General features: G+C 42.6%; 1 protein-coding gene across 2 annotated transcripts in view; it reads right to left on the bottom strand.

Annotated features, from left to right (window-relative positions):
* Positions 1-697: 697 nt before the first annotated feature.
* Positions 698-24,903, bottom strand: part of auts2a (activator of transcription and developmental regulator AUTS2 a) — a 436,353-nt gene continuing 412,147 nt past the window's right edge. Inside the window, exons 8-20 of one of the 2 annotated variants that reach the window (XM_034684294.1) lie at positions 16,904-17,474; positions 14,679-14,968; positions 12,162-12,400; positions 11,002-11,046; positions 9,719-9,814; positions 9,529-9,600; positions 7,892-7,921; positions 7,100-7,171; positions 5,833-5,974; positions 4,051-4,131; positions 3,863-3,946; positions 3,487-3,739; positions 698-3,301 (exon numbers count right to left, since the gene is read on the bottom strand). In XM_034684294.1, coding sequence (XP_034540185.1) covers positions 2,059-3,301; positions 3,487-3,739; positions 3,863-3,946; positions 4,051-4,131; positions 5,833-5,974; positions 7,100-7,171; positions 7,892-7,921; positions 9,529-9,600; positions 9,719-9,814; positions 11,002-11,046; positions 12,162-12,400; positions 14,679-14,968; positions 16,904-17,474 — 3,218 coding nt within the window. In that variant the 3' untranslated portion in view covers positions 698-2,058. The remainder of the gene's footprint in view (positions 3,302-3,486; positions 3,740-3,862; positions 3,947-4,050; positions 4,132-5,832; positions 5,975-7,099; positions 7,172-7,891; positions 7,922-9,528; positions 9,601-9,718; positions 9,815-11,001; positions 11,047-12,161; positions 12,401-14,678; positions 14,969-16,903; positions 17,475-24,903) is intronic. The other variant, XM_034684295.1, reaches the window with a different exon arrangement.

Here is a 24,903-nt window from a genome sequence, read left to right as displayed (position 1 = left end):
TACGTCACACTATGCCTGCTTGAGTTCTGCATTTCCAATATGGCTGCCGCCATCCATTGGCTTCAAAACAGCGCTCAGGAACAGATGGGTGACGTCACGGATACTACGTCCATATTTTATACAGTCTATGCTTCCAAAACAGTCCTTTGCTGCATGTCTTTCCCACTCTCTCCTCTCCACATTACTTTTCTCTCTTCAGCTGCCCTACCAAAGAAAAGCAAAAACAGCCTCCATAAAAAAAGTCCAGACTTTTAGATAAAGGTCTGTCTCTTTTTTAATTATCGTTGTAGTGCTGTCAGACGTCTCTGATAGCAACCTGAGCCTTTCATTGCCAAAGCAAGCCCTTCTTGTGGATGCACTTTGTTGGGCGTATTTGCTCATGTGTCTTATATCCCTGCTGTTAGATACCATTTTTCTGCTGCCAGCTGAAGGAATCTCCTGGAGCGATTCCAAACTTTTTGTGCCTATTACTCATTTAGACTCTAAATTATGTAAACATGGAGAAAATAAAACTGCTTTCCCTTTCAAATACTTCAGATTCAGACAAGGGTTGTACCAAAGGTAGTTTATCCTCCATGGGAGTCTAATGTGGAAAGTCATTAAGTGTGTAAGTGTAAATTGTCAAGAGGAGGGAGACATCGCCTGTTTACTCGGCTCGGTGCATGTAGGCGTATTAATAAAAGCCCCGCAGACAGAGTTAGTACACATTTTTTAATAACATGGCACAATTTACATAACACAAGTTTAAATGAGGAGCATGCTGAAGATTCAGTCGCTTCATTTTTTTTCTCATTTTTGTACATGATCTAGAAAGACTTAATTTTTTCCCTGTACATGGTAAACAGCAAAAAAAGTTTCTCATTTAACAATCTTTTTGCAATACGCGTCGACTAACCACTATGGCTCCGGTGGACATTTTTTATGTTGGATTAAAAAACACTGCACGACATGATATCACAGTTTGAAGCGCACAACTAAACCTTCAGTGGACTACTAAAATAGATCTCTGCTCATTAGAAACAAACTGTCCAGAGTTTAGCTTTTTTTGTCTTTTGATTTTGTAAGTACAACAACTTAGGAAAGCACTTAATACACTGTTTGACCAACAGAACCTACTTCCAAAACATGTACTTTACACTCCTTTGATCGGGCAAATGTGCTGTCAGGGTGTTTAACATGCTGCATTCTCCCCAGAACAAGACTGGAAGTTAAAGTCGGAGAAGAATCAGGGGACAAAGAGTCTGAACATTTGTGCTGCTGGCTTTAACTTTGAAAACTCTCTGATGTGTAAAACCTCAATCATCATATGTTTCTAAGATTGTCACCACAATATTTCTTTGACTTGTGTGATTCTCCTTTTTGTTGAATCCAAATTGCTCCCTGTGTGGTTCACTTAAAGCTTCTATCTGTGTTGAAGTGTTTCTAAGTCTTCAGTTGTGGAGAGAATACAGCGTTTCGTCCTTCATTGGTACACAGTAAGTGATGAGAAGGCCAGCTTTCAGAAAGGGAGCCCAAAAATTTGTTGCATAGTTGAATATGGGGGTCTGTGGTGGTACAATGCTAATCAGCTGCGTAAACTGAAGAAACAAAAAAGAAAACGGCAAAAAGCACATTCTGAATAACCACTGTAATACTCCTTTATTTACATGTGTTCAAAGTAAAGCTTTCAAAACTCCTTTTGCATATTTGTACCATGATTTAAATCCATACAGAGCAAGCACAGCAACTGTACACATTATCTACACACTCTGCTGTCTGTCAGTGCTGAAGGACCTGTACATTCTCAAAGTGTTCATTCCTGCTCCACATCACTGTACAAGAAAGAGAGTAAGCACAAAAAGCTGGAGCAAACTGCAAAAAAATCTTTGAAAAATCCATATTTTGTTTCATGGTTATCGTCTTTTTGTAGTTTTATACAAAAACATTTCATGTGTGGGCGTGTCTCTGCCCACATAAGTTATTCACAGCTATGTTACAGTCTGGCTTTGCCCAAAGCTAAGTGCTGGGTGTGAGTTCAGTGTTAGTGAGGCACAGGGCAGCAGTCTGCTGAGGCTCAGCTCACCGAGCCTCGATGTCTTTGTGAGGCGGTCTGTCTCTGATATCTGTACCCAGGGGAGTAGTCCGTCTGGGTGAGCCAGGCCGGGCGCCCAGTGATGGGATAAGAGGGGGCGGAGCGCTCAGGGAGGCGGTGGGTGGGGTTTTGTTCAGAATACCGTTCTGATGGGCTGCTGCTGCTGCAGCTGCTGCTGCTGCAGCTGTGGGACTGACCCTGGAGTAGTGCATGCCAGGTAGTCCAGGAGCCATGAGGCCAGGGGCAGGGTGAGGGAGGTGTCCGTCAAGAGCAGGATGGTGCATTGCGGGGTGGAGGCGCCCGTGCTCAAAGTCCTCTCTGAGCATGTTGAGGCGGTCTCTCTCCTCCATCTGAGCACGCTCCTGCTCCCTCCTGTGCTCCAGGACCAGAGCGTCTCGGTTGAAGTCATGAGGCTCACGCTCCCTGTAGGAGCGCTCCGCCTCGTAAAGGCGTGGTGCTGTGAGCCGGTGTAGAGAGTCGTTCCTCAGCAGCAGGTCCCTGGCCAAAGGGTCCCGTCTGTGAATTTCCAAGCCCCTGTAGGGGTCCCTCATAGGGTCCCAGTGGAAGGCGGGGTAGGGGAACCTGTCGGCTCCTGGGATAGGGCTGATACCCATGAAGGGCGCCACTACCCGAGTTCTCTCCAGACTGCTAATGGAGTTGATGGGATGGACGCCAGGCATGCCCATAGGCATGGGCATGGAGGAGGGGGGAGGGTGGAGGTTTGGCGTGGGGGGAGCCTGTGTTGGGTGCTCGATTACTACCCTCTCTGTGGCTCCCTCCTGCTCCTCCTTCCTCTCCTCCTTCACTTTCACATCGCTGTTCTTCTTCTGGTGCTCATACGGCAGCTCCACCTTCTTTTCCAGCACATCCCTGCTCAGACCGCCGTTTGGACGCTCGAGGCTGGTCTGCCGGATGTATGGTGATGGCGTCCCCCTGTTGGACACTTTGTCGTCTGACACTCGGCCGTCAAGGATGACCGGTGTGTCCTTGTCACTGTGCTGGTTCTCTTTGAGCTTGTGGTCGTCCGTGCCGTTGTCTTTCCAGGAGTCTGAGTGCTCCCTCTCCCTGTCTTTGGACTTGTTCTCCTTCTCCCTCTCCCTCTGAGGATCTCCAGGAGCAGGGGGGAGGTGGTTCCTGTGGTGCTCAGGAGGCCGACTGTGACTGAGGAGGTTGATGGGGTTGACTGGGACTGGGGACGGATGGCTTGAATGACGCTTTTCGACAGAGTCCCTGAAAAGAAGAAGGCCCCCCATCAGTACAGGAAACTTTAAGTTAAACTGTCAGAATGTTTCTCTTTTTCAATTTTCTTTCCAAAAACAAAATAACACATAAACAAAGGCTTTTAAACAGATGTGTACCAAAACTCCTGTTGATTTCAAAGTCATACTAGAGAAGTAATTTTGTTTTTCACCCACCTGTCCTTGTCATCTTTACTGCTTAATGAGTCTCGTTTGTCAGAGTCTCGGTCTCTTTCGTGCGAGCTTGCCGAGGCGCTCCGCTCAGGGTCTCCAGGTTTCAGCCAGGGTGGAGGTGTGGGGAAGGAAGGCGGCGTACGGTGCAGGCGATTCCACGGCTCCTGGTGGCCGCTGTTGTTGCCATTGTTGAAGTGCTGCTGTGCGTTGGGGCCGTCTTTATGGCCGAACATTGAGTTGGCCGCTGTTAGGGATTCAACACGTGGAAAACGGCAGGACCCAAGTTAAATGCGTATCTCAACATCATGACCAGGTGTTCATCTGGGAATTGATGAAACTCTACTACTGAAAGAGTATCATTCATGAAGTTAAAACTCACTTAGTGCTGGATTTCCCAGTCCCCCAAAGGCTGATGAACTGAGGGCCCCCAGTCCTCCAAACGATGGAGGTCTACCGAAAGGCTCTTGAAGGACATAAGACATGTTAACATGGATATTATCACATCTTAATTTTTCCATTACAGGTTGACACTGAGGATTATTAAACTAAAGGGTCTTCTAGTTTTACCTAAGTGAGATGCTGGGGCGAGGAAGTTTCCAGGATGGTGGGGTGGGTGACCAAAAGGACCTGCCGATGGGTGAGGGGGACCTGAGAATGAAGGTATTACATGAACATCCATCAACTGCTGACAGCAATACTCAGGTATTAGTTGTAGAATATTCAACAAGTTTTAATTGAACGAGTAAAAATTTAGTTTCCTTCAATCTTTAAGCTTGAAACTCACTGTAGAATAATTTTGGCTGATGTATAATAACAAAAAAAGAGAATAAAAGTGCTAAAGGTTTGTTCCAGCAAACTATTAAATACATTTTCAACCAATAAGTGGGAATAATACCAAAATAACTAAAAAATAAAACAACCCCCTAAAAGTTAGTTTCTTATTGAACTGAATATATTTGGAGGGAAAAGCCTTTTCACTGACTTTCAAAGCAACTGATATTCACAAAAGCTTAACCCCTTAACAGTGCACATTTTTTATATCCTTTGGGTGGACACTATTTATACTCAATACGTTTTAATATGAAATTCATGGTGACACAGGTAACAGGAATTTCACTTGTAATTTGAGACAGCTGGGTTATTAACCCTCCTGTTATATTGCGGTTCAAATTGACCCATTTTAAAGTAAAAAAAAATAAAAAATGTTAAAAGTATTTTTTCGGTATGAAACTTTTTCTGCTTGGCTTAATTGGTGTAAACAACATAAAAATTTAAAATGGTTTCATTTCACACATTTCCCCCCAATATGTTTATATTACATAGGTACTGTTCGTGGGTCAATTTGTCCCGGCAGTCAAAGTGGAAGCTAAAAGGGGTCAGAAGTGTCAAATACTAAATGTTTCTTTGCAACTGTGTTACATATTTCACCACAATAACTTTCCAATGTACATAAAAAAAGTTTTAATGAGTTATCCTCTTTGAACCATGATCTGTGAGAATTAAAGATGCACTAAATATTGATTTAAATGGTTAGTCATGGAGTTAATGAGATTTAAAACATGTTTATTGAGATTTGTTTTTATTCTGACCCTTCTGGATCATTAAACATGCCCTGGGTCAAGTTGACCCAGGAACATTATTGCTGTCCCTAAGAAACGAACATAACCGGAGGGTTAAACAATATTGGTTTGGTTTGTGGGGCTTCAGACATTCTAAAGTGTAGGCTTCAAAAATCCAGCACTGACTGACACAAGTTGAGCTAGGGTGACTAAACACAGTTGAGAAACCTGGATTATGTTACACGTGTTTAAAAGAGAATGTTTTTTTGTCTTAGAAAAGTGAGAGCAGCTCTGTGATTAGGTTGTTTCTCCCCGTGACTTACAGTGTATCCCCTCAGCATTCATCAACATGCTGTAAGTAGGACCACTGTCACGGTTAGAGTTGACTCACTTCTCTTTTAAGTTAATTTCATGATTGATTTATTTGGTCCTGATGTTGCAGCACATTTTTGGTCTGGTACAGATCCCAATACAAGAAATAAAAAAAGGTGATTTTGAACATCCTGTTGTCCACGACAAAGGACTTTACATCATATATAAACAAAGTGTGAAAATAAAAGATCACTGTGACTGCTTTTTCTCTAAAACTTTCACACTTGAATTAGTCTGTGTCTCAGGAGGATTTTACTCCAACCTTCATGGTTTGTTCACAGTCATACACAGTAACAGTAATATAAGCAGACAAGACTACTCTCCACAGCAGGAATTGATGGACTGCCGCTGATTGTCAGAGGTCACTGTTGTTAACCATTGATCAATCTTTTCACCTGAAGGTCTGACGCGCACTCACCTGCAGTAGAGAAGAGCGTGGCCGGCCTCGCCAAGTCACTGGGGTGATGGATGGCGCCAAAGAGGCTGGGGCCCGGAGGTCGACTCAGGAACTCAGGCTTGAGGCCGAAGTCGAGCTTGTGAGGGTCGACCTGCATCTGCTGCTAGAAGACGCAAACCGACAGAGAGGAGCACATGTAAAACCCCTTCACACAAAATATCACTGTAAGGTTAATACTCATCATTTTTATACAAGCTCTGCAGGATGCAAGAGACTTTTAGCTTTTCAGGTGTGAAAGAAATTAAACAATAAGTCATTAATGAATACTCTCTAGGCACAGTGGACTCTTTTTTTAATTGACTCATTATTACAACCTAAAGAAGAGATCAGGGCTAAGACTGCCGGGGCCATGCAATTAGTCAGGCCAAATTACTTTCCTTAAATGCTTAAATAAAATGAGTTTTACATTCAGCCTTTCTTTAATTTAAAAACTGTAACCAAAGATTTAGCAACATAGAAGAGATGAAGAAGAAGAAGAAGAAGAAGAAGAAGAAGAAGAAGAAGAAGAAGAAGAAGAAGAAGAAGAAGAAGAAGAAGAAGAAGAAGAAGAAGAAGAAGAAGAAGAGAATATAGAGTTTAAAATATAATAACTAAATAGTAGTTCAATTAAAAATAACTATTTAAGGTCCACAGTACCGAACGATGATATCTGCGGTATACATTTTTCTCTTTAAGTCAAGAGTGGTTGCACGTTTCTGCACCCCTTTGGTTAGATAACAACTTTATCTGTAACGTCCAATGATGTTCAAAGTCTTAAATTATAGTTTATAATGCTTTAGTCTGTCTTTAATAGAAGGACTAAGATGTACATCTTGTGGAAGTACCCCTGAAGTCGTTACTCGTCAGCAAGTTTTTGCGTTTGAAATGTGTTCAGGTGGAGTTTACTGAAAACACTCAGTTAGTATACTGTCAAATATATATCTCTGTGGTGTCAAAACTCCAACAATGCACTGCACAAAGAAGATGCTGGAGCTTGTTAAAGCTACAAAGACATTAAACTAATTCTAAGAGGGCTCCAGAGAAAGCTCTGCCACATTTTAGTAAACCTTTGAAAAAAGTTTCAGTTGGTGTGTTCTTGCACAGCAAACATGTTGCATCATTTCTTGAATGTGAACTGCAAAAACAGCAACTACAAAAAAATCCAGTGTGTAGTTGGGACACAGCTGACTTCTAACTTTTCTAATTTTGGCTCAAAACAGAGAGAGAGAAGAGTTAGTTGATTCCTCACCTTTACTTTCTGTTGGTGATGGTAAGTCTGCCACGCAATGTGGACATGCATGGCACACCACTTCCCTGGTTTCTGTCAACACAAGAAAAAAAACAACTTTAACACTTGCTTCTTTTGCATGAACAACAGTGAGCCAAATGCTAACAATATATCTTGAAATGTCAAGTGTGAACTGAGCGGTGTATAACTTTTACATTTTACTGAGGCTTTCTCAATCTGTAAAATTTGCCTACAGGATTATTCTCACCCAGTAGAGCCTGTATCACGTCTGAAGTCTGAACAAGCTAATTCAGCAATTTCTAAATTATTTGGAAGCTTTCAGTATTAAACTCCACCAGAAATCTAGACACAGGGCAAAAGACTAAGGTAACCTAAATTTCCCTTTTATCCTCTGCATAAAAGAACTTTTAATTGGATATCATTTCAAGATCTGTTTTAATGGTGATATGCACAAGGTAGAGGTTTATTAATTATAGCTCTTTAATTGGTTCTCTTAAAACTTGAATGACTGTAAAGAAATTAATGCATACATTTAAGTTTAGATAATATAATTTCCACATGCAGACGCCGAGCTGCACTCCAAATTGAGCTTTGTTGTTGGGTAAACTCATACTCTACCTCCAAGAGCAGCCCTCATTTAATTACAGACACTATCTACTCTATTAGCAAACCCCCTTTATGACAATATGGCTATAATTGTCTGTGTGTATTTGTATGTTTCTGAGTGTGTGTGTGTATGGGAGGGGGGGTGGGTTGGTTGTGCAGGAGACTCTGCGGGGAGCGAACACTCACCCTGATAATGGTCCGAAATGGATCCGTTAGCTGCAGGAGGGAGAGAGAGAGAAAAACAGTTCAGTTATTTAGCTGTCAATCAAATCACCCTCTAATTAGTCTCAGTGTGTGGCATTCATTATGAACTAAATTAAAATGTTGAAATTTCTCTTTAAAATTAAGCATTCAGGGGTAATTAACACAGAGTTGTTTAACAGGGTTCGCTCTGTGTGACCCTTTGCTTACAAACCAAACCAAAAAAGATGCCAGTTGTTTTTAAATGTATACCTAAAGCTACTTTTACACCTAGCGCTGAAGCTACCTCGGATTTGTAATGGCTTATAAATTCCCCCTACAATGGCTTTAGCATTCCTGGGGTTCTGGAAGATAACATTGGGGTTACATTTGATTGTAAAGGGGCAGAAACAGAGATGTTTAAAAGCTATGACACAGACATCATCATTTGTCACATCCCTATCACGTGACTTGTGCAATTTAGTCATCTAAACAATCAAAAATTGTTACCCTTGCTACTTGGAACCAGAATTCCAAGCTGGTTGAACAAAGTATTAATATCTTTATCATTGCAGGGACAACATGCCTGTCATAATATGTCTAATCTGTAGTGCAGCTAAATGCCAACATTCAAGGCTGTGGCTTCAGTCTCTACTACCTGGATGTAAACAAGCACAGATGACAGATGGCAACCTGTAGGCTGACGAGGTTAGGCTATGTCTGGTTAGAGTGGCACTTGATCAGAATAATGTGTAACAAGCCCAGGCATACGGACATGAACCTGTAAGGAGGACTGACGGCTTGTGATGCTAGCTCTGCTAATGTTAGATACACTCAGTGAAATGATTTGACATTACATACTTAAACTCTGTGATCTTATGTTTAGCTTTTTAAAAGTAAACTTAAGACATACCTTTTTAATCTAGCTTTTAATTTGGAGTAGTTTATTTTTAGCCCTGGACTGCATCATTATTTTAATTATTTTAATTATTTTAATTATCATTTTAATCATTATTATTTTATTCATTATTATTATCATTGCTTTAACATTTATTTATCTTATTTATAAAAATATTTATTTATTTATAAAATGTAATTATTTATTTATCTATTTATTTCTTGTGTTAATCTGATCTTGTTAAAGCTACCTTATTTTTAACTTTTCTTTCCACTCTTACTTATTTCATTAATTTTACTGTATTGATTTTATTTTATTTGTAATCCTGCCTTTTATAAGTTTACCATTGCTGTTGTTTTCTGTCTCTCTGTTATTCTGTGAAGCTCTTTGGGCTGCATGTTTTTATGTATGAAAGGTGCTGTATAAATAAAGTTGAGTTGAGTTGAGTTGAGTTGAGCTGTGTTAAACTAATTTTGCCATATATTGACTTAATTGCTTTGAAACATTAAGTCAGAATGTAGAACCTTTTTGCTCTAAATCGGGGTTTTAAATTAAGAATTTGCAGAGAAGGCAAGGTCCTCACTACTGACTGCATATGAATTGTTCACAGTGACATAATTTGGAGTTGAAAGCCTCTATTTGATGACTTGAAGGCTTATGCAACACGTACAAAAGGTCTAAAGGTTACCTCCACACTTTCAGCGTTGTTTTGCATGTGTTTTGGAGTGTGTGTGTGTGTGCTCACCCTGGGGTCCTTCTGTAGGAACGTGTGTGGGACGGCTCCAGGTCTCGTGGACACATCGAGTGGATTCGAGGTCTAAAAGAGCAGCAGACATGGATTTAAAAAAGAATTGCTGCAAATATCTCCTGTCTTCAGTTTATATATGTGTGTTTTTGAGAACGTGGGTGTGTGTTGGAGTCCCTGGGTGTCGTACCTTGGGCTGAAAGGCGCCCTGCAGCGAGCCGAAGGGCCCGGTCGGAGGGATGACGGGAGGAAGGCCAGACATGGCCGGTGGGTACGAATGGAAGAGCTGTGGAAGAAAAAAGAGGGCAAGGATAAGCTAGGACTGTTCGTAACATCACTGAAATGCAAGAGAACAGCTTCGTGAGGCGGTGGGGATGCAACAAACACATCAGCATGATTTCTTTTTTGCATTTTTTCAGAGGCTGCTTAGAAGAGGAATTGCCTTCATGTTTCACAAACTGCGAGTTTAAAATATATTTAACTGCTTACTCCCGGTGGATTTAAGTAAGAGAAAACACTCCTTTGATATGAAAACTAAGATGTTGTAATACAAGCAAAACACATGTAAATCAAACAAGAGCTCAAGGCCTCCATAAAATTATCCTGTGGAGAAATACTCCTCCGTATAATTGTTCTTGTCAATCATATTTGCCTTAGACGATTTGGAGTGTGTTTCTTGTTTCTTGCGTTGCTTTAATCACGGATGGTGCAACAGAATTATTCAAACTGGGGCTGCCAAGATGAGTTATTAGAAAAGCTGGAGGACACGCCGTGCGTTTTTAGATGCAACTTGTGTCTCCTTGTGCATCATGTTTTTAAGAAATCAGTTTATTTCATGGAGAGGAAATGGCTGCAGGGTATTTACTGCTTTCATAATAACAACAAGGAGAAACTGCGATGAGATAGAGAGCACCGAATAAACAAAGTAGAATCACTCTGCAACATCTACATGATTTTTCAGATTTTATCATCATCATTCAAGCTCTGGGGAACAGTTTGAAGAAAACACACACACAAAAGGTGTCTGCATTGTGTTAAATAAGTCCCCTTGGTAAAAAGTAATCATAAGGAAGCCACTGCTGTTAGCGGACAATTATAAATGAAGAGCACAAGACGCAGAGATATATTAATCCTCTGACGATAGTGCAGTTTTTCTGTAATGCAAAAGCTTTTTTCAGTGTTAATTTCAATGCACAACACTTTCATCGTAACATGCACAGACAATACATTTTGTGCTCCAAGGTTTGAGAATGCAGCACAGTTTCATTGATCACAACATTTGCAGGGGCTGATGGGTGAAATGGTACAGCTAGGATGCTTGCAGTAACCATTAAAATGCAGATGAGCAGTTGCATGGAATGTCTCTCACGTTCACACACACACTCTTGGAGCTATAACATTAACTTGCATGGGCTGGAATGGTAAAATGGGCAAGCAGCAAAGCGCTATAAAGTGTGCAGTAGGAAAACTCACACTGTGTCTGTAGAAGGGGTCGACTTTTGTAGGGTATTTCTCAAACTGCAGGAGAAATAAAACACAGCTAAGTACAAATATGGAAAGAAAACATGTTCATCTGTTCAAGGATGTATGTTTGAAAATAGTTGGTTTCTTTCAAGGTCATTTCAGGGCAACACAAAATGCATCACAAGCTGTACTTTAGTGCTAAAAACAGGGTTACATTTGGGATTATGATTCAAGATTTAAAATGTCGACCGAGATTCAAAGTTCAACCACTTCCCAAACCAGACTGTTTTCATCCTCCCCTTTGTGTGATCATCTGAAGACCTTGTAAACTAGCGTGGGTTCTGTGTCTCGTTTGGTTTCCTTTTAGTGGTGCAGCGCGGGCTCAGGGCGAACATTTCCCCAGTCAAGACTAAACACTGCAGCCATAAAGAGGCTTTTTATGGCCTCATTAGCTGTCAGAGGCCTCGCCATGCTGCCTTTGAGGCATCATCAGAGCCAAGTGAACTCTCCATGGGCCAGGCAGTTAGGAATATATGTGTATGTGTGTGTGTGTGTGTGTGTGTGTCTGTATGTGTGTGTGTGTGTGTGTGTGTGTGTGTGTGTGTGTGTGTGTGTGTGTGTGTGTGTGTGTGTGTGAGATTTAGGTCCAGCCACCCGATTGCCTGTGGTCTCCCCTGACAAACAGCAAGGCTCTTAACGCAAAGCATTTGCCAGTAATGAAAACCCCCAAACGGGACCCAAATGATGTCATTAAATTCAGAAAGAATTAAGTGTATTATGCTCTGAAAGCTGGCTCTGAAGTTAACATGCTTTAGGCAAGTTATTGCCAATTTAGAAAATAGCAGCGACTCAAGTCTGGAGTCCAAGAGTTTGCCAGAGAAAACACTTGAAAGGCTTTCTGGGAGAATAAAGGCATCATTGTGGCATGGACGGACACACATGGTCATCATTGAAAGGCTGCCACAGAAAAACCCACAGGTCTGTGGAGCGTGCTGCTCACGCACATGTCAGACTGTGTAAAATCTTCACTCTCCCAACCACAGGGTGAAAACACTCTCAGTGCCAGGCCCGCCCACTCCTTGACATGTGTTAAACCCATCATAAGAAGACATTTAAAGCAGAAGAGTCCCCTTGTGAACCCAACACAGGTGCGTTCTACTTATCCTCACATTTCTGGCAGGGGTACGCACCATGGGTGGTGCTGGGGTGGGCATGATGGCGTGGGGAAAGGGCGTGAAGGTGTGCTGGTGGGTGTGCTGGTGAGTGTGTTGGTGCTGATGCTGGTGCTGATGCTGATGCTGGTGGAACTCGGTGCGCAGGTAGGGTGGAGGGCCGAGTGACGCGCCGCGATCAGCGCTCTGGGAGGCCAGGAAACGTGTGTTGAGCTCCTGACGCAGAAGGTCTTGCTCTGGAGGAGTGAGGGAGAAAAAGCAAAGGCTTAGTTTTTTAATAAAGGTAATGTCACTTTGAAAGAGTTTGCAAACATTTCTTTGACTTTGACACCATAGGACAAACACATTAATAACCAGAGCACCCACAATATATTTTTTTTCCATCACCCAGTGGTTCTTGAACCCCTTTTTGAAGCCTTTTTCTTTTTTACAATGAATTGAAGTATTTCTAATTTTGCTAAGTCTTGCTTCAGGCCCCTGCAAAGCACTTAAAAGAGCTTGGACTCCAGTGCCACAGCTATGTATTTTATCAAACACTGAGCCTTATCAAAGTTAAGAAAAAAGCAGAGAAAGAACCAGGAAATAGCTTTGATTATCAGCATTTCATTCTAAATTTTGGCGAGCCTTGGTCTGATTAGAGCTGTCTGACTCTTGGAGCTGTCAAACGCTGTGATTTGATACACTACAGCCCCGCTGAGACAACAACATCTGTTGTTCTAATAACCTCTGTGCAGCCCTGAGGAGAAAGAATGGATTTCAAGTAATCGCTGGCTTTTCTTCTAAATCCAACAGAACCTGCCCTGAGAGATTACATCTCCTCCTGAGTAACCTTATCCTTCCTATTCCACCGTGACTCACCACAATATTTTCTGCATTAATTTCAGGCTTTATTGGGCCTAGAGAGGGGGGTGGAATTTGTTCTTCATAAAAATTTCATTAGTATCTTTTGAACACAATCCAGCTCGCTCCGTTCTTTATTGACCACATTGATTTCTTGCACACGAATGCCATTCCAGGTGAAAATGGAAGTTCTGGGAACGCCGCTGAATGCGAGCCCCTCCTCCACTTCCTCCCACGCTGACCCTGACATTTAGCTATACACCACAGCGAGGAAATGTGCACTGGGTGTGTAATGGCTTCTGAAATGTGGCCTGACATGCTGGTGGATATTACTGGTGTGTGGACGGTCGATCCATCAGAGCATGACAGACGGAGTGTGAACTTGAGCTGTCCACATGGCTGTAAACATACAAAACCCTGAGCATGCGGTACATGTGGGTCATCTTGTTTGTTGCTTTACATAATGCCATGGTAACAGTACGTCTATCAATCTGTCTCGGCTACTTAAACTCACTTAAGTCAAATTCCCTTCTAAAATGATTCCTCCTGTTCTATAATGAGTCTTAATCATCTTGGCATTCTCATCAAATAACTGGCTCAGAAGACACTCTCCCTGTGGACCTCCTCTGCGTTTGCGTGCTTGTGTGCACAAAGTGGTTCAGGACTGTTTGTGGGAAGTGGGAGTGGGTTGTGAAACCATTCAACAAGTCTTTACCAATGCTGACTCAATGTGCAAAAGCAATGCTGTGTTGTGTCCAACAACAGAAGATTAGTTTTATGTCATTTAAATGACAAACACAGGGCCTCAGAAATGTTCTCCTTAAACCCATTACTGAAGTTTTTTAACAAGACTCTGAAATCATTCACAAAAGTTTTGTTATTTGGGGTTTGTTCTTAGCTCAGAACAAAATATATAACCACTCAAGAGCACACTTGAGTACGGATCTGATGATCAAATACTAGTGGATGTAGAGTTTTCTTCATTTAAAACCTTTATATCATTGAAAGATCTTAACAAATACATGATTTGAATGAAATAATCTATTTTAATCATGCAGTGTTTGGTCTAAACTGAAAGATGTTAAACTATGATATAAATTATCATACATAATAATATAGAATGACATATAATAGGGGCGTTTTTCTATGCTAGTTAGGAAATACCGGCACAAGAGGACATGGCATTCATAGATTTGAAACACAGGTGTGAATAATTCTGCTATTGAAGAACAGGTTCATGAATCTGACTTCTCTTAGAAACCTTCTTAACAACAAGTTCAAGAACAACCTTAAGACGATTTTGATGAATGAGGCTGAAAGTGCTTGAACTAAGATATTTAATATTGTCTTAAGAATGCTCATATAAGTGTTACATCGTATTAAGGAACAAATAAGACTATATGTGGTCTGGAAATGAAATGTAAAAGTGGCAGTAGGAAGGAGTAATTAGAGGAAGGCCAAGGTGTCTATTTTTGTTAGCTGAATGTACAATCCTCCACCGCACTGCTCAGAGGTGATATTTTTGTCTCTATTTGCGCCTGTGTTCAGTCATGCTTGGGATCATTCTTTAATGTTGTTTCTTTTGTGCCTTGTATAGGATGTTGTTAGGTGTTGCTGTTTTAAAAAGTGCTTCAAAAATATGTTTGCTTAACTGGTTGATTAATTGTTGTTTACCTGAGTAGGCACTCCCAGCAGCAGGATGTCCGGGTACTGGCAGGGCGCTAGACGTTAGTGGCGGTGGTGGAGGCAAGGCTGCTGGAGGAGCAAACATATTGGGGTGGTGAGGATGCGGCGAGGACTGTAAGGCAGGGGGGAAGCTGTGGGGGCCGCTCTGGTTAGCCAACGGCAGAGGGAAGGTGGAGGCTGCTGCTGCCGCCGCAGGAGGAGGTGGATGGTGGGGGAGGTGTAAGGAGGGAGTAGGGGGCCCGTGGGGCTTGGCGCCTGGGGTGCTGCTCCTGCTGCTGCTGTAAAGAAAGATAAAAAAAAGCCAGAGATTGAGAAAGGAGCCAGGTTAAGCCAGGCGTGATCAGAGAAAATTAACACTTGTTCCTCCACATCCCCTCGTCTCCATCTGCTCCAACGTTCAATTCCCATTACAGTGTTTTCACACCTCGACTGTCCTCCATTTACAAACGCCTCCCTGCCTCTCCCTTGTGCTTCACAGAATCCAGGGCAAACATGATCCGTGAAAACCACCACATTCACAACACCCTTGCATGCAAATAAACCACCGCTGGCAAGCAGAACAGATCGAGCATCTGTCTTTGAACAGCTTCTGTTAAGGCACTTCCTCCAGAGCCAGGTAGTGAACATGTGCATCGGAAATGGGATGAGAGGCAGGGAGGGTGTGTGCATGTGTAAGCAAACAGTCTTTTGTAGTGTGTGTGGGTTTTCCCCGGGGCCAGTCGCAGAGCCTGCGTCTCCACAGCTCTGCGCGCTAAGCCTAAAAGCTCATTTGCAGCGCTCGCTCTTCGCTGCGGGCCCCGGCTGTGATTATTCACAGAGGGTGCCAGGCTCTGTTGGTGCACTGGCAGACTGGCAGAGCTGGCACAGGCTGAGGGAGGCCAAGCCAAGTCCTGAGAGCCTGAGAGGAAGAGCTGTTGTTGGGACTGAGTGGGTTCTGAAGGAGGGATACTGGAGTCCTAATTTAATGGAGAGAGCTTTTCAACCATATCGGACACAACAGACCAAATCCAGCAGTGCACTTGCTCTATTGTTGTCATATTTGAACCATTGCACTCTGCAATTTAAACAAGTCTCATGGTGCATTAGAGTTTTAGTTAATTCAAATGTTTCATATCTCTGACATCTTTACAACCTAAAATGATGTACCTTTTGAAAGTTTACTCAGGCTGCTATAATATGGTCTCCCATAGACTGTGATGCTAGGCCACTGCTGCAGCATTTAGTGTAACATGATGATATCATCAAAATGATGACAAAAAAAAAAAGTCTTTGCTTTCAGCAGCAGAAAAAGTATGCATCTATATCCTATTACAACTTAGTATTAGAATTGATTAAAAAAAAAAACCTGAGCATTTTCTTTAACCTAAAAAGCAACAGTAACACAGGCTGTTGTAGGTCCATGCTTCACTTACTTACCATGTGCTGTTAATAGTTCTTTTTTTTTCCTTTTGTGCATGTCTCTCATTGATCCTTTGTAGATGTGACTGTTAACTGTGTTTGATATTTATTTTTAACATCCTCTAATATCAGTGACTGATCAGCACTGTGCTTCGTGTACACCTCGTTTGTATCTCAATAAAAAAGATTTTGACTAAAAAACAAACAAATAACAATGCCCATGATGAGTCATATTTCAAAGGGGTTCGTGATACAAATAGTTTGTGTGATCAGGTTATATTTCAATACAAGAAACTAATGGATCCCCAAAGTACGATACATTTCAAAAGGAAGAATATCACAACTTTCAGCTTGTTCTCCCTCTGTTCTCTCCATAGATAACCTTTTCTGAGTAAAATCAAAACACTGTAATGGTTCTGATTCAAGGTTGCACCAAACTGTCGCACATACTGCCACTATAACTGATGAGAGCTGAAATCCTCACGCAGCCCAGATGATAATGTGGGTGACTAATAAATCACAGGCACTCAGAGTGCTCTGTGGCCCTTTTATTCACTTGTTAATAATCAGTGCTGCTGTTTGGCTCAGGGACTTGAAGCTCTCCCTGATCGCAATTTACATACAGATCGGGCATCATGCACACTTTCAGCTCGAGAGACATTCTAGTATTTTCAAGTGTGTGAATATGGAGGTTTTGTCGGTTCTGCTCTGCACACAATTTTCTGCATCAGAGCGCATGAGGACATGAGAGACGTGACTGTTTTCAGTAATAATCAGATTTGTCGCTGTGTGTGGTTTTGTGTTGTCAGTCTTACCTGTGGCCGTTGAGATTGAGGCCGTTGTAGGCGGAAAGGGGCCTGGGATGGCAGCGTGACGGGGGCCGCTGGGGCCCTGCTTGACTGGGGTGCTGCTGGTGAGGGTGATGGGTGGGGAGGGCAGGAGACGGTGGGTGTGGGTGGAGGCTTGGCGTTGGCGGGGGCCTAGGATGGGACAGAAGTTCAGGCTGGTGCTGGGGCCGGGGAGGGGGGGGCGGTGAGGGCTCTTGGCCCTGGGCGAGAGGCAGGGCTGCGGGCGTCTGAGGCCTGGGGAGAGCCTCTGAACGTGGAGGCAGGTGTGTGGAGGCCGGGGCCTGGGAAGGTCCGTTTGTCTGGGTCCGAAGAGGGGACAGGGGTTGGGGGACAGAAGGCTGAGGAGGCAGCTGTGGCAGGGGGATGACTTGGGGGGGCAAAGGTTGACTTGGGCTGCTGGTTGCAGTGGGTTGGGGGTCCCTGCAGCTCTCCTGGCTCCTCTCCTGGCTGCGCTCTAGGCCTGAAACCTTGAGGAGGCCCGGGCCATGAGGCTCCTGGCTGCCATTGGTGGAGAGCACATGGATGCCAAAATCTGGAACTGAACAAAACAGAAGAGAAAGTTAAAAAGCTGCGTCTTAAATAGCTTAGGATCCATTTAAACACATGAACTAACAACAACAGAAACACAAATCAAATGTAACATGATGTAGACTGTCCATAAAATGCAATACAAATGTATTAGGACCTTAGTAAAGTCCTAACAACATCATTACTTTCAAACATACACACACACAGATGTGTGGCAAAATGCACACTGAAGTTAAAGATCTCCAGCTCTGATAAATATAGTGCACATTAATATATTATAGATGCAGGCCGTTGTAGACTCCTGACATACTCAGTGTGTGTGTTTTGAGCAGACAGCCCCACAAACATCTTGTCCTCTTGTCCCCATTCATGGAGACACGCCCTGCTGGGGTTTACAGCAGCGCCAGCCTTTAACACCATCCCAGGGGACAAACTACACAGCCGAAACATGTTTTTTTCCCTCAGGCTAAATCACTCATGGTATAAAACTCAACATGTCCTCTCCAATATTTCAAGGTTATTTTTTTGTCTGGATGACAGAACATCCATTTGCAGGACAAATTGGATGCATGCGGTGAGATTGCAGGGAAACAGCATTCATTAAACTACCTGAACATGTAGCGTATAAGGCAGGCACACATTTAGCTTGCTGTCATCCAAGCTAAGGACTTATTTAACAGACGTTGAGTAATTGCCCAAATCCAGCAATTACCTGGTTGAACTCCATTATGTCCAAAGTGTGAATTAATCCAAAGAAAGAATAATGACTGCAGTACAATGTAGAATTCACACAGAACTATCGCTAATAAGCTCCGACCAGGGTATTTCTCTGCAGGGACCTCCTCCTACGGAACTAAGTGCTCAGACATCAGCAGTCAGCTCACTCCAGAGGCACAGAAGCTCATGGGGGATGACAGTGCATACATAAACTGTAATTAACTCTCCCTGGGCATCAGAGGGGGTTAGGGGCAAGAGAAAGGGCTCCTCTTCACCCCCCTTAGGGAAGCCGGCTAAATTCTTTACCTGCCAAAGAGGTGTAGATGGGACCCAGTTCCCTTGGGCACAGACAGAAGCCTGTCACAGTGGGCCTCCATCTGCTCCCTCTAGACTCACTCCTCTGGGAGCAGGCTGAGCTGACAGGGCTCGATGAGGACCTCTGTCCATTTGCATTAAAAAGCTAAGTGAGGTATTAGCAACCCCAGGTGCATGTGATATCCCTGATAAGGGTCAGGGGAGGTCATTTCAGATGCAAAATCTCAATCAATATGTACAATAACAGCTACTGCTGCCTAACTCTCTGTGTGAGAAAGTACTGAAACATCTGACAGCCTGACGGCAGACACATGTTGAAAGGTTGAAATTGTCTCAAGGCAAGAACAAAAGGAAAGGTCCCCCTCATGCATGTAGCTCGCTTACTCTTACATAAACGCTGTATCTCATTGCACTCAAGTTCAACGTGAATTTTCCAAAAACATGCGATGGCCATCATCTTCTGAAGACAAGTTCAGATGTTGTAGAAATTAAAAAAAGAAAATTCAGAGAGACTTTGGGTCATACTAAAAAAAAGACAGTATATAAACGTAGGCCTATGTGTTAGCTCCAATTAGAAAACAGCTAATATTAGAATTCAACCCCTTCCTAGCTAAAGTTAGTAGTTAGCAAAGTTCACCGAGCTGAAGGGTTGCTAACAGGCTGAGGTGCTAACCCTGCAGTAGCTCATGGTAATGTTAGCTAGGTGGCCTTTGCTCATTGTTACATTATCAAACTATGGTTTTAACTTGGAAGTGGTTGATGCCACTGTCTAACTTAACCTAGGAAATGATCAAATGTAGTTTTACTTTGACATTTTGGCTAACATTTCTTTATATTTTCACTAGCCAAAGGTAACTTCAGTTCCTGATAAATCCGGAATCAGTGACATGATGCTTATTTATGAGATGAATTTAGTTTCTAAGGCCTGCAAAACCTAGAACAAAGCAGTATGACATTAAAAATGGCGTCTGAGCTTCCCATAACTTAGCGTGACCTCAGAGTAAAATGTCTGTTGTGGGACTACAGCTAATAAAAAAACGAAACCCAGCAGCCATTAAATCCATCTTCCTCCTCCATGTCAATCTTCTCCACTTACAAATGCTATTACCGGTCGAGAGAGACTGCTGCTGGCAAACAACTCAAACAACTTCACTGCAGCAGACGGGCAGAGCAGAAAATCCCAATTCTCAAGCCTCCCGCTGCACCTCTCAGTCCCCGAGGTCCACAGCTTGTTTTGAGAATGTGCTAACACGCTAAAAAGAAGGTGTCTATTCTGGTCATAATGAAGACTCCAGGGCCAGGCAGAGCAGAGCAGAGGAAGAAGAGAAGAGGAGCATACACCATCCTCTCTCCCACGAGGGTTCATTTGTCAGTCTTCTTCATCCCTGGAAACAAATAAGTGCAATTCCCGCTTGGGTTACTCAAATATGGTGCGCTGCTGTTCCTCAGTGTTTCACAGTTTTTTTGAGGGGGTTTCTAACTAGTATGTGTTGCTTGGTGGGGCATCAGAGCGGAGAATGAGGCCTGTGGGTTAGTTTGGGAGGCAAAAGCCAAAGGGGGGCTTTAAGAGGTGAAGGGGCTACATGCGGGCTCCGTGAGGGTCAGCTGGATGTGTGTGTGCGCAGGAAAGCACTTCATTAAGGCTGGATGTCAGGGGACTCGGTGCAGGGCTTAGGGGGATAACTCATTATCCCAGGGTGAGCCATCCCCTGCTCACAGAGATGAGCTGCACACCAGCTCATCTCCTGATCTTTGTCTCTCTACATGGTTAAAGCTACACTACGGCATGTGATCATTAGATAGGTTAGCTCTGGTTTGGCTGAGTTCAGTATAATGTAAAAGTGAAACAAAGTAATGTGAAAGTCAAACCTCCAACTCTAAATGTTCCTGTAAAAACTTCTAGTTATTATTAAATCACACACAGTATTTCTTGATTTGAATTTCATTTACACACAAGTATTACGCCCACAAATGTCAAAATATTCATATTGTTGTATTCTTGAGGGTACTAAATCTAGAGTTTTGTGCAAATTTCTGTAAAAAGCTAACCGGTTAGCAAACCATATTAGCTTTTCCTTGATTTTGCAGAAAGTCTTCATCCTGGTCTCCAACAGTTCCAATCTCTAATTTCCTCCTGATCATGATGTCAAAACTGCGTATCCTCCATTAGACTATTTATCCACAAAATTTCACTCAGGAACACTCTCATTAAATAGTATATCATATATCATATACTCTCTGCCAGCCTCTTCTGTGGTCTGCAGCTCAGCTCACCTTTGTTGTAACTGTCCTGCAGGACCGTAGCTCATTATCACCAGCAGCTGTATTTACTATTAGCTTTTTAATGTGCTGCTTCAATAACAACAAGGCTGCAGGGTTAACAATCCCTGTGTATTTGTGGTTTAATCGACCTTCATCAGTGTAAGGTGTTTGGATTGGTGTAGTCGTGTGGGACAAACCTTTAAACCCATCTTTGCACAGCGCTGTGATCCACACAGGGAGTGACAGCAGGCTTGGCAAAGTGAGCTGCAGAGCATCAGGAAGTTTATTATGCTGTTAGGCCATTACTGCTGAACATAAGGGGATTCATTTAGCATATTATATTTCAATGTCATCTCTGGATACAGCCTGGCCCATATAAATGATTGCCAAACAAGCGCCAACAACATCAGCTTTTACAAGTGTGACAGGCAGGCCAGAACCCGTCCTTCTGAAAAACACATTAGCACCCAGCTCCGGCCAAAACTACTTCACTGCTCTCTCTCTATCATTTGAGCATGGGCGGGTATGACAGCCTACACCAGGACCTGAAGACATCCTGACAAATTGATGGCTGTTGAGACCTCCGGGACATCCCAAGCCTTCGCCTCTTGCCGTCACCCATACACCTCAAAATAGAGCCTTGATGCATTCTGAACCCTCGCACTCATTTATGGGATTTGATTCAGGCGGGGGTCACATAGCTGCAATCCCACAAAACCAACAACCTAACACATAGCAGGAGCCATGAGACTGACAGCTGAGACATACGTCAGCACTGAGCTCTCAGCAAAAATAATAGAGGGCTGAACCTGATGGACACATACTTCAGAGAGCAGGCATCTGTCAAACCCACCCACTGTCAAGCTATCAAAGTAAGGCTACATGACAGGCAGCATCACAGGGTCTTAGTTTATTCACTTTTTTACTGTAAGACCCTTAAGTGTTCAAGATTGCCTCCAAATACATTTCCAAAATAATAGATAAATAAAGACATGTTGATAACAATGTTGATTTTGTAAGGCAGGATATTTATGCCCCTGATACGACTTGTTTGCAATGTGTAGGGCATGGAGGCGTAACGGTGCTGTCGTTTCACCTTTGGTCTGCCGTCAAACATTATAACACAAGGGTAATTGAGGAAGACAATGGCACTGTGTAGCAGCAGTGCTGAACAGCGCTGTGTGTGAGTACATGTCTAGGTGTGTGTATCTGTGGAGCCCCTGCCGTACCTCTCGCACTTCAACAACAATGTAACAGGATGTGAAATCACACCATTGTTACGTCATTGAAAGGTTCAAGGTATAAGTACAAAGGTATGATGAAGGCGGAGCTTTGTTGCAGCTACTAGCAGCCACAGCTGTCAGATAAGATAGCATAGATATGTATAAAAACATCACACTACAGAAGAAAAACATAATGCACAACTTTGAAGAACATATTGTGAGATAAATATTCGATGCAGATATAGGATTTGAAAAGGCAACAATATTACAGGAGTCGTTAAAATGATAATGTGTATTTTGTTAACATTGTTGGGTTGATAGCCTTGTGTTATTTCCTGATTTAGGTTGTTGCCAGTTTTCTTTCAGTCAACCTGTCACGGCCTGTGACCTGATTTGACCAAAGACACAACAGTACCAAAGATAGCAGCAGATAATTCCCAGGGGGAGCAGGTTAACAGGGAGCGTGGGCCGTTATAGTCTGATGGGCACCAGATGATGCAATGGCAGGTAACCTGTGGATGCTGACTGCAGGTCTGTCCTCGAACAAAGTCATGCTACAACTAAAGCTGTTATTACTGTCATGGAGGGAGAAAGTCCCATCCATGACCAAGACACTGTTAGGCCTCATTCATGGATGCACTCCTGAAATATTTGAGAAAGCTTAAGGAGCTCTGTGACAAGTTGCTTGTTCACACATGTCCCTCACAGCATGAAGTGTTTCCTATCAGACAATGGAGGAGGTTGGGGAGAGATGAGAATCAGGAGGCAGGATATGACATCAAAAGAACGCTGCAGATCACAAAGTGTAATGTTGACTAGAAAGCAACAGATGACAGCTTTTGCATTTATATCAGTGCCTGTAACTTTAATGGCAATTCTTCCAATGATTACAGAAATATTTCAAAACATGTGCTGGACTGAATGGCTGATACTAACATTGATGGGGCTGTGCTGCTGTGGCATAGCTAAAAAAAGTGACAGATTTTAGAGTCATGAGCAGCACATAAATGCTCTGTGAAAAAATATCTAATGAACATTACTGTATGTACTTAAGGGTTCTGGATTTTACAAAGTAATCTTCAATTTTGACTGGCAGTTCAAAAGCATTGCCTTGGCAGCATTAAGCTTGATGTGAATGGGATGGAAAATGTAGCTTGGAGGCACTTAGTCCTGTAACTTTCAAAAAGCCTTTTCTAAGGAGAAGCAGTGACAACTCCAAAACCCAGAGCTGTCTGTCACAGCTGACAGAGCTCTGAGAAGCTCCACTCCTTCACTGTCGCCTCTGCTACTCGTACTTTCTATCTCCGCCTGGTATTCTCTGTCCTCTTCCTGATGTGCAGCAGTAAGCAGAATCAGGCCCAAACCTCCCTCTGCTCACATTGCTCTTCCAGAGATAACAGTGTTACCCAACTCCAGCTCAAACTGTGCACTTTCTAAAAACTGCATCATGATTCTGGTGGAGATTCTTTTGATTTGGAGAGACTGGTGCGAAAGTGTTGGTGTTTTTTCTGTCCTTTCCTTTGTCTTCTCTGCACACATGATCATCCTGCTTCTTCTTAGAAAACAGAAAAATAAACAGAGAGAAGCAGACTGTTTGCTCAAGTTGAATCAATTAAATAGCACACTGTGCTGAACCAGGACTTTCTAGCCCTCATTGAAAATTCAATCTCTCATTGGTATGTCTCAGTAAACATTAATTACAATCAGGATCTCTCTCCGTACTGGGCTGAGCGTTCAGAAGCTGGCTGAATAAAATCTCCCTCCAAAAGTATTCACAGTCTCCAGTTATTCTGAATGTTTAAAGAGAAAATTTTCCCTCAGGCCTAAGTCTGGAAACCATTAAATCCCTCATAAGAAAATAAAGGAATACTCCGCAAACTGGCTCCTCTTCTATCTCCATATTTTGTTTGACAACAAAATTAGAGTTGTAATTGAGCAGCAAGTGTTGACAGTGTCTGACCTCAGCGGTGGTTAAGACAGCATATGTTCCCCGAAGAGCTTCATGGTGAGGGACTGGGCTGTGTTTATTTGTTCTTAATGAAGCCTGCAGTCGCATTAATGGTAGACATCTTTAACAGATCTCCCTCCCACACAGAGCAGAACAATAAACAGCAGGCCAACAGTTTCTGACAGAGATCTCTCTCACTCGCCTGCACATGCTCATAAAAAAGCCTCCATCTCATCAGGCCAAAACATAACACACTGTCTTTACTTTGTCTCTGCATGTGTTTGTGTCTTTACATCAACTTCACAGCTTATTAGACACAACGGCACACTGTAAATTAGTCCAATAAAACAGACCTTCAATGAATACTCCCTGTGTGAAACGCACAGTACTCACACACTCAGGGAGGGTTTGTCTTTCTTCTCCTTCTCTGGAAACTCAGTGAATACTCTGAAGCTGACATTTGCACTCAACTCTCTGGCCTGTGGGACTGGAAGTGTGCTGAGATCCCTGATGTTCACATGCTGGATTCATGAGTTTCTTGGATTGATCCATTTTCCAAGCTAGAAAGATATTCTCCTGACATTGGTGTGCTCACCAGCTCACTAGTCATAAAAAGCTGTGCTTTATTGCTCATAGAAAATGAAAGTTACTGGACTGAGGCAGAAGTTACCAGCTACAACTTCATACCATATTACATTTATTGTGTATATGGTTCAGTGATGAGTTTTCGGACAGCTCATGTGCTCATGTGTTATATTTTTAAATAAAACAAGACGGATGAGAGACATGACAATACCATACACAATATACAAAAAGTGAAAGAAAAGACAACAAGTGAACATTACAGAAATGAATGCGTGTGTAAGAAGTTTGGTTAATAAAAATAAAGGGCTAAAATACTACAACTACTACCACTACCAATAATAATAATAATAATAGTATTAATAGTAATAATAATAATAATAATAATAATA

The sequence above is a fragment of the Notolabrus celidotus genome, chromosome 5 (genome assembly GCF_009762535.1).
Source record: "Notolabrus celidotus isolate fNotCel1 chromosome 5, fNotCel1.pri, whole genome shotgun sequence".
Lineage (NCBI taxonomy): Eukaryota > Metazoa > Chordata > Actinopteri > Labriformes > Labridae > Notolabrus > Notolabrus celidotus.
The sequence above is the reverse complement of the archived record's forward strand: the minus strand, read 5'-3'. Positions and strand labels throughout refer to the sequence as shown.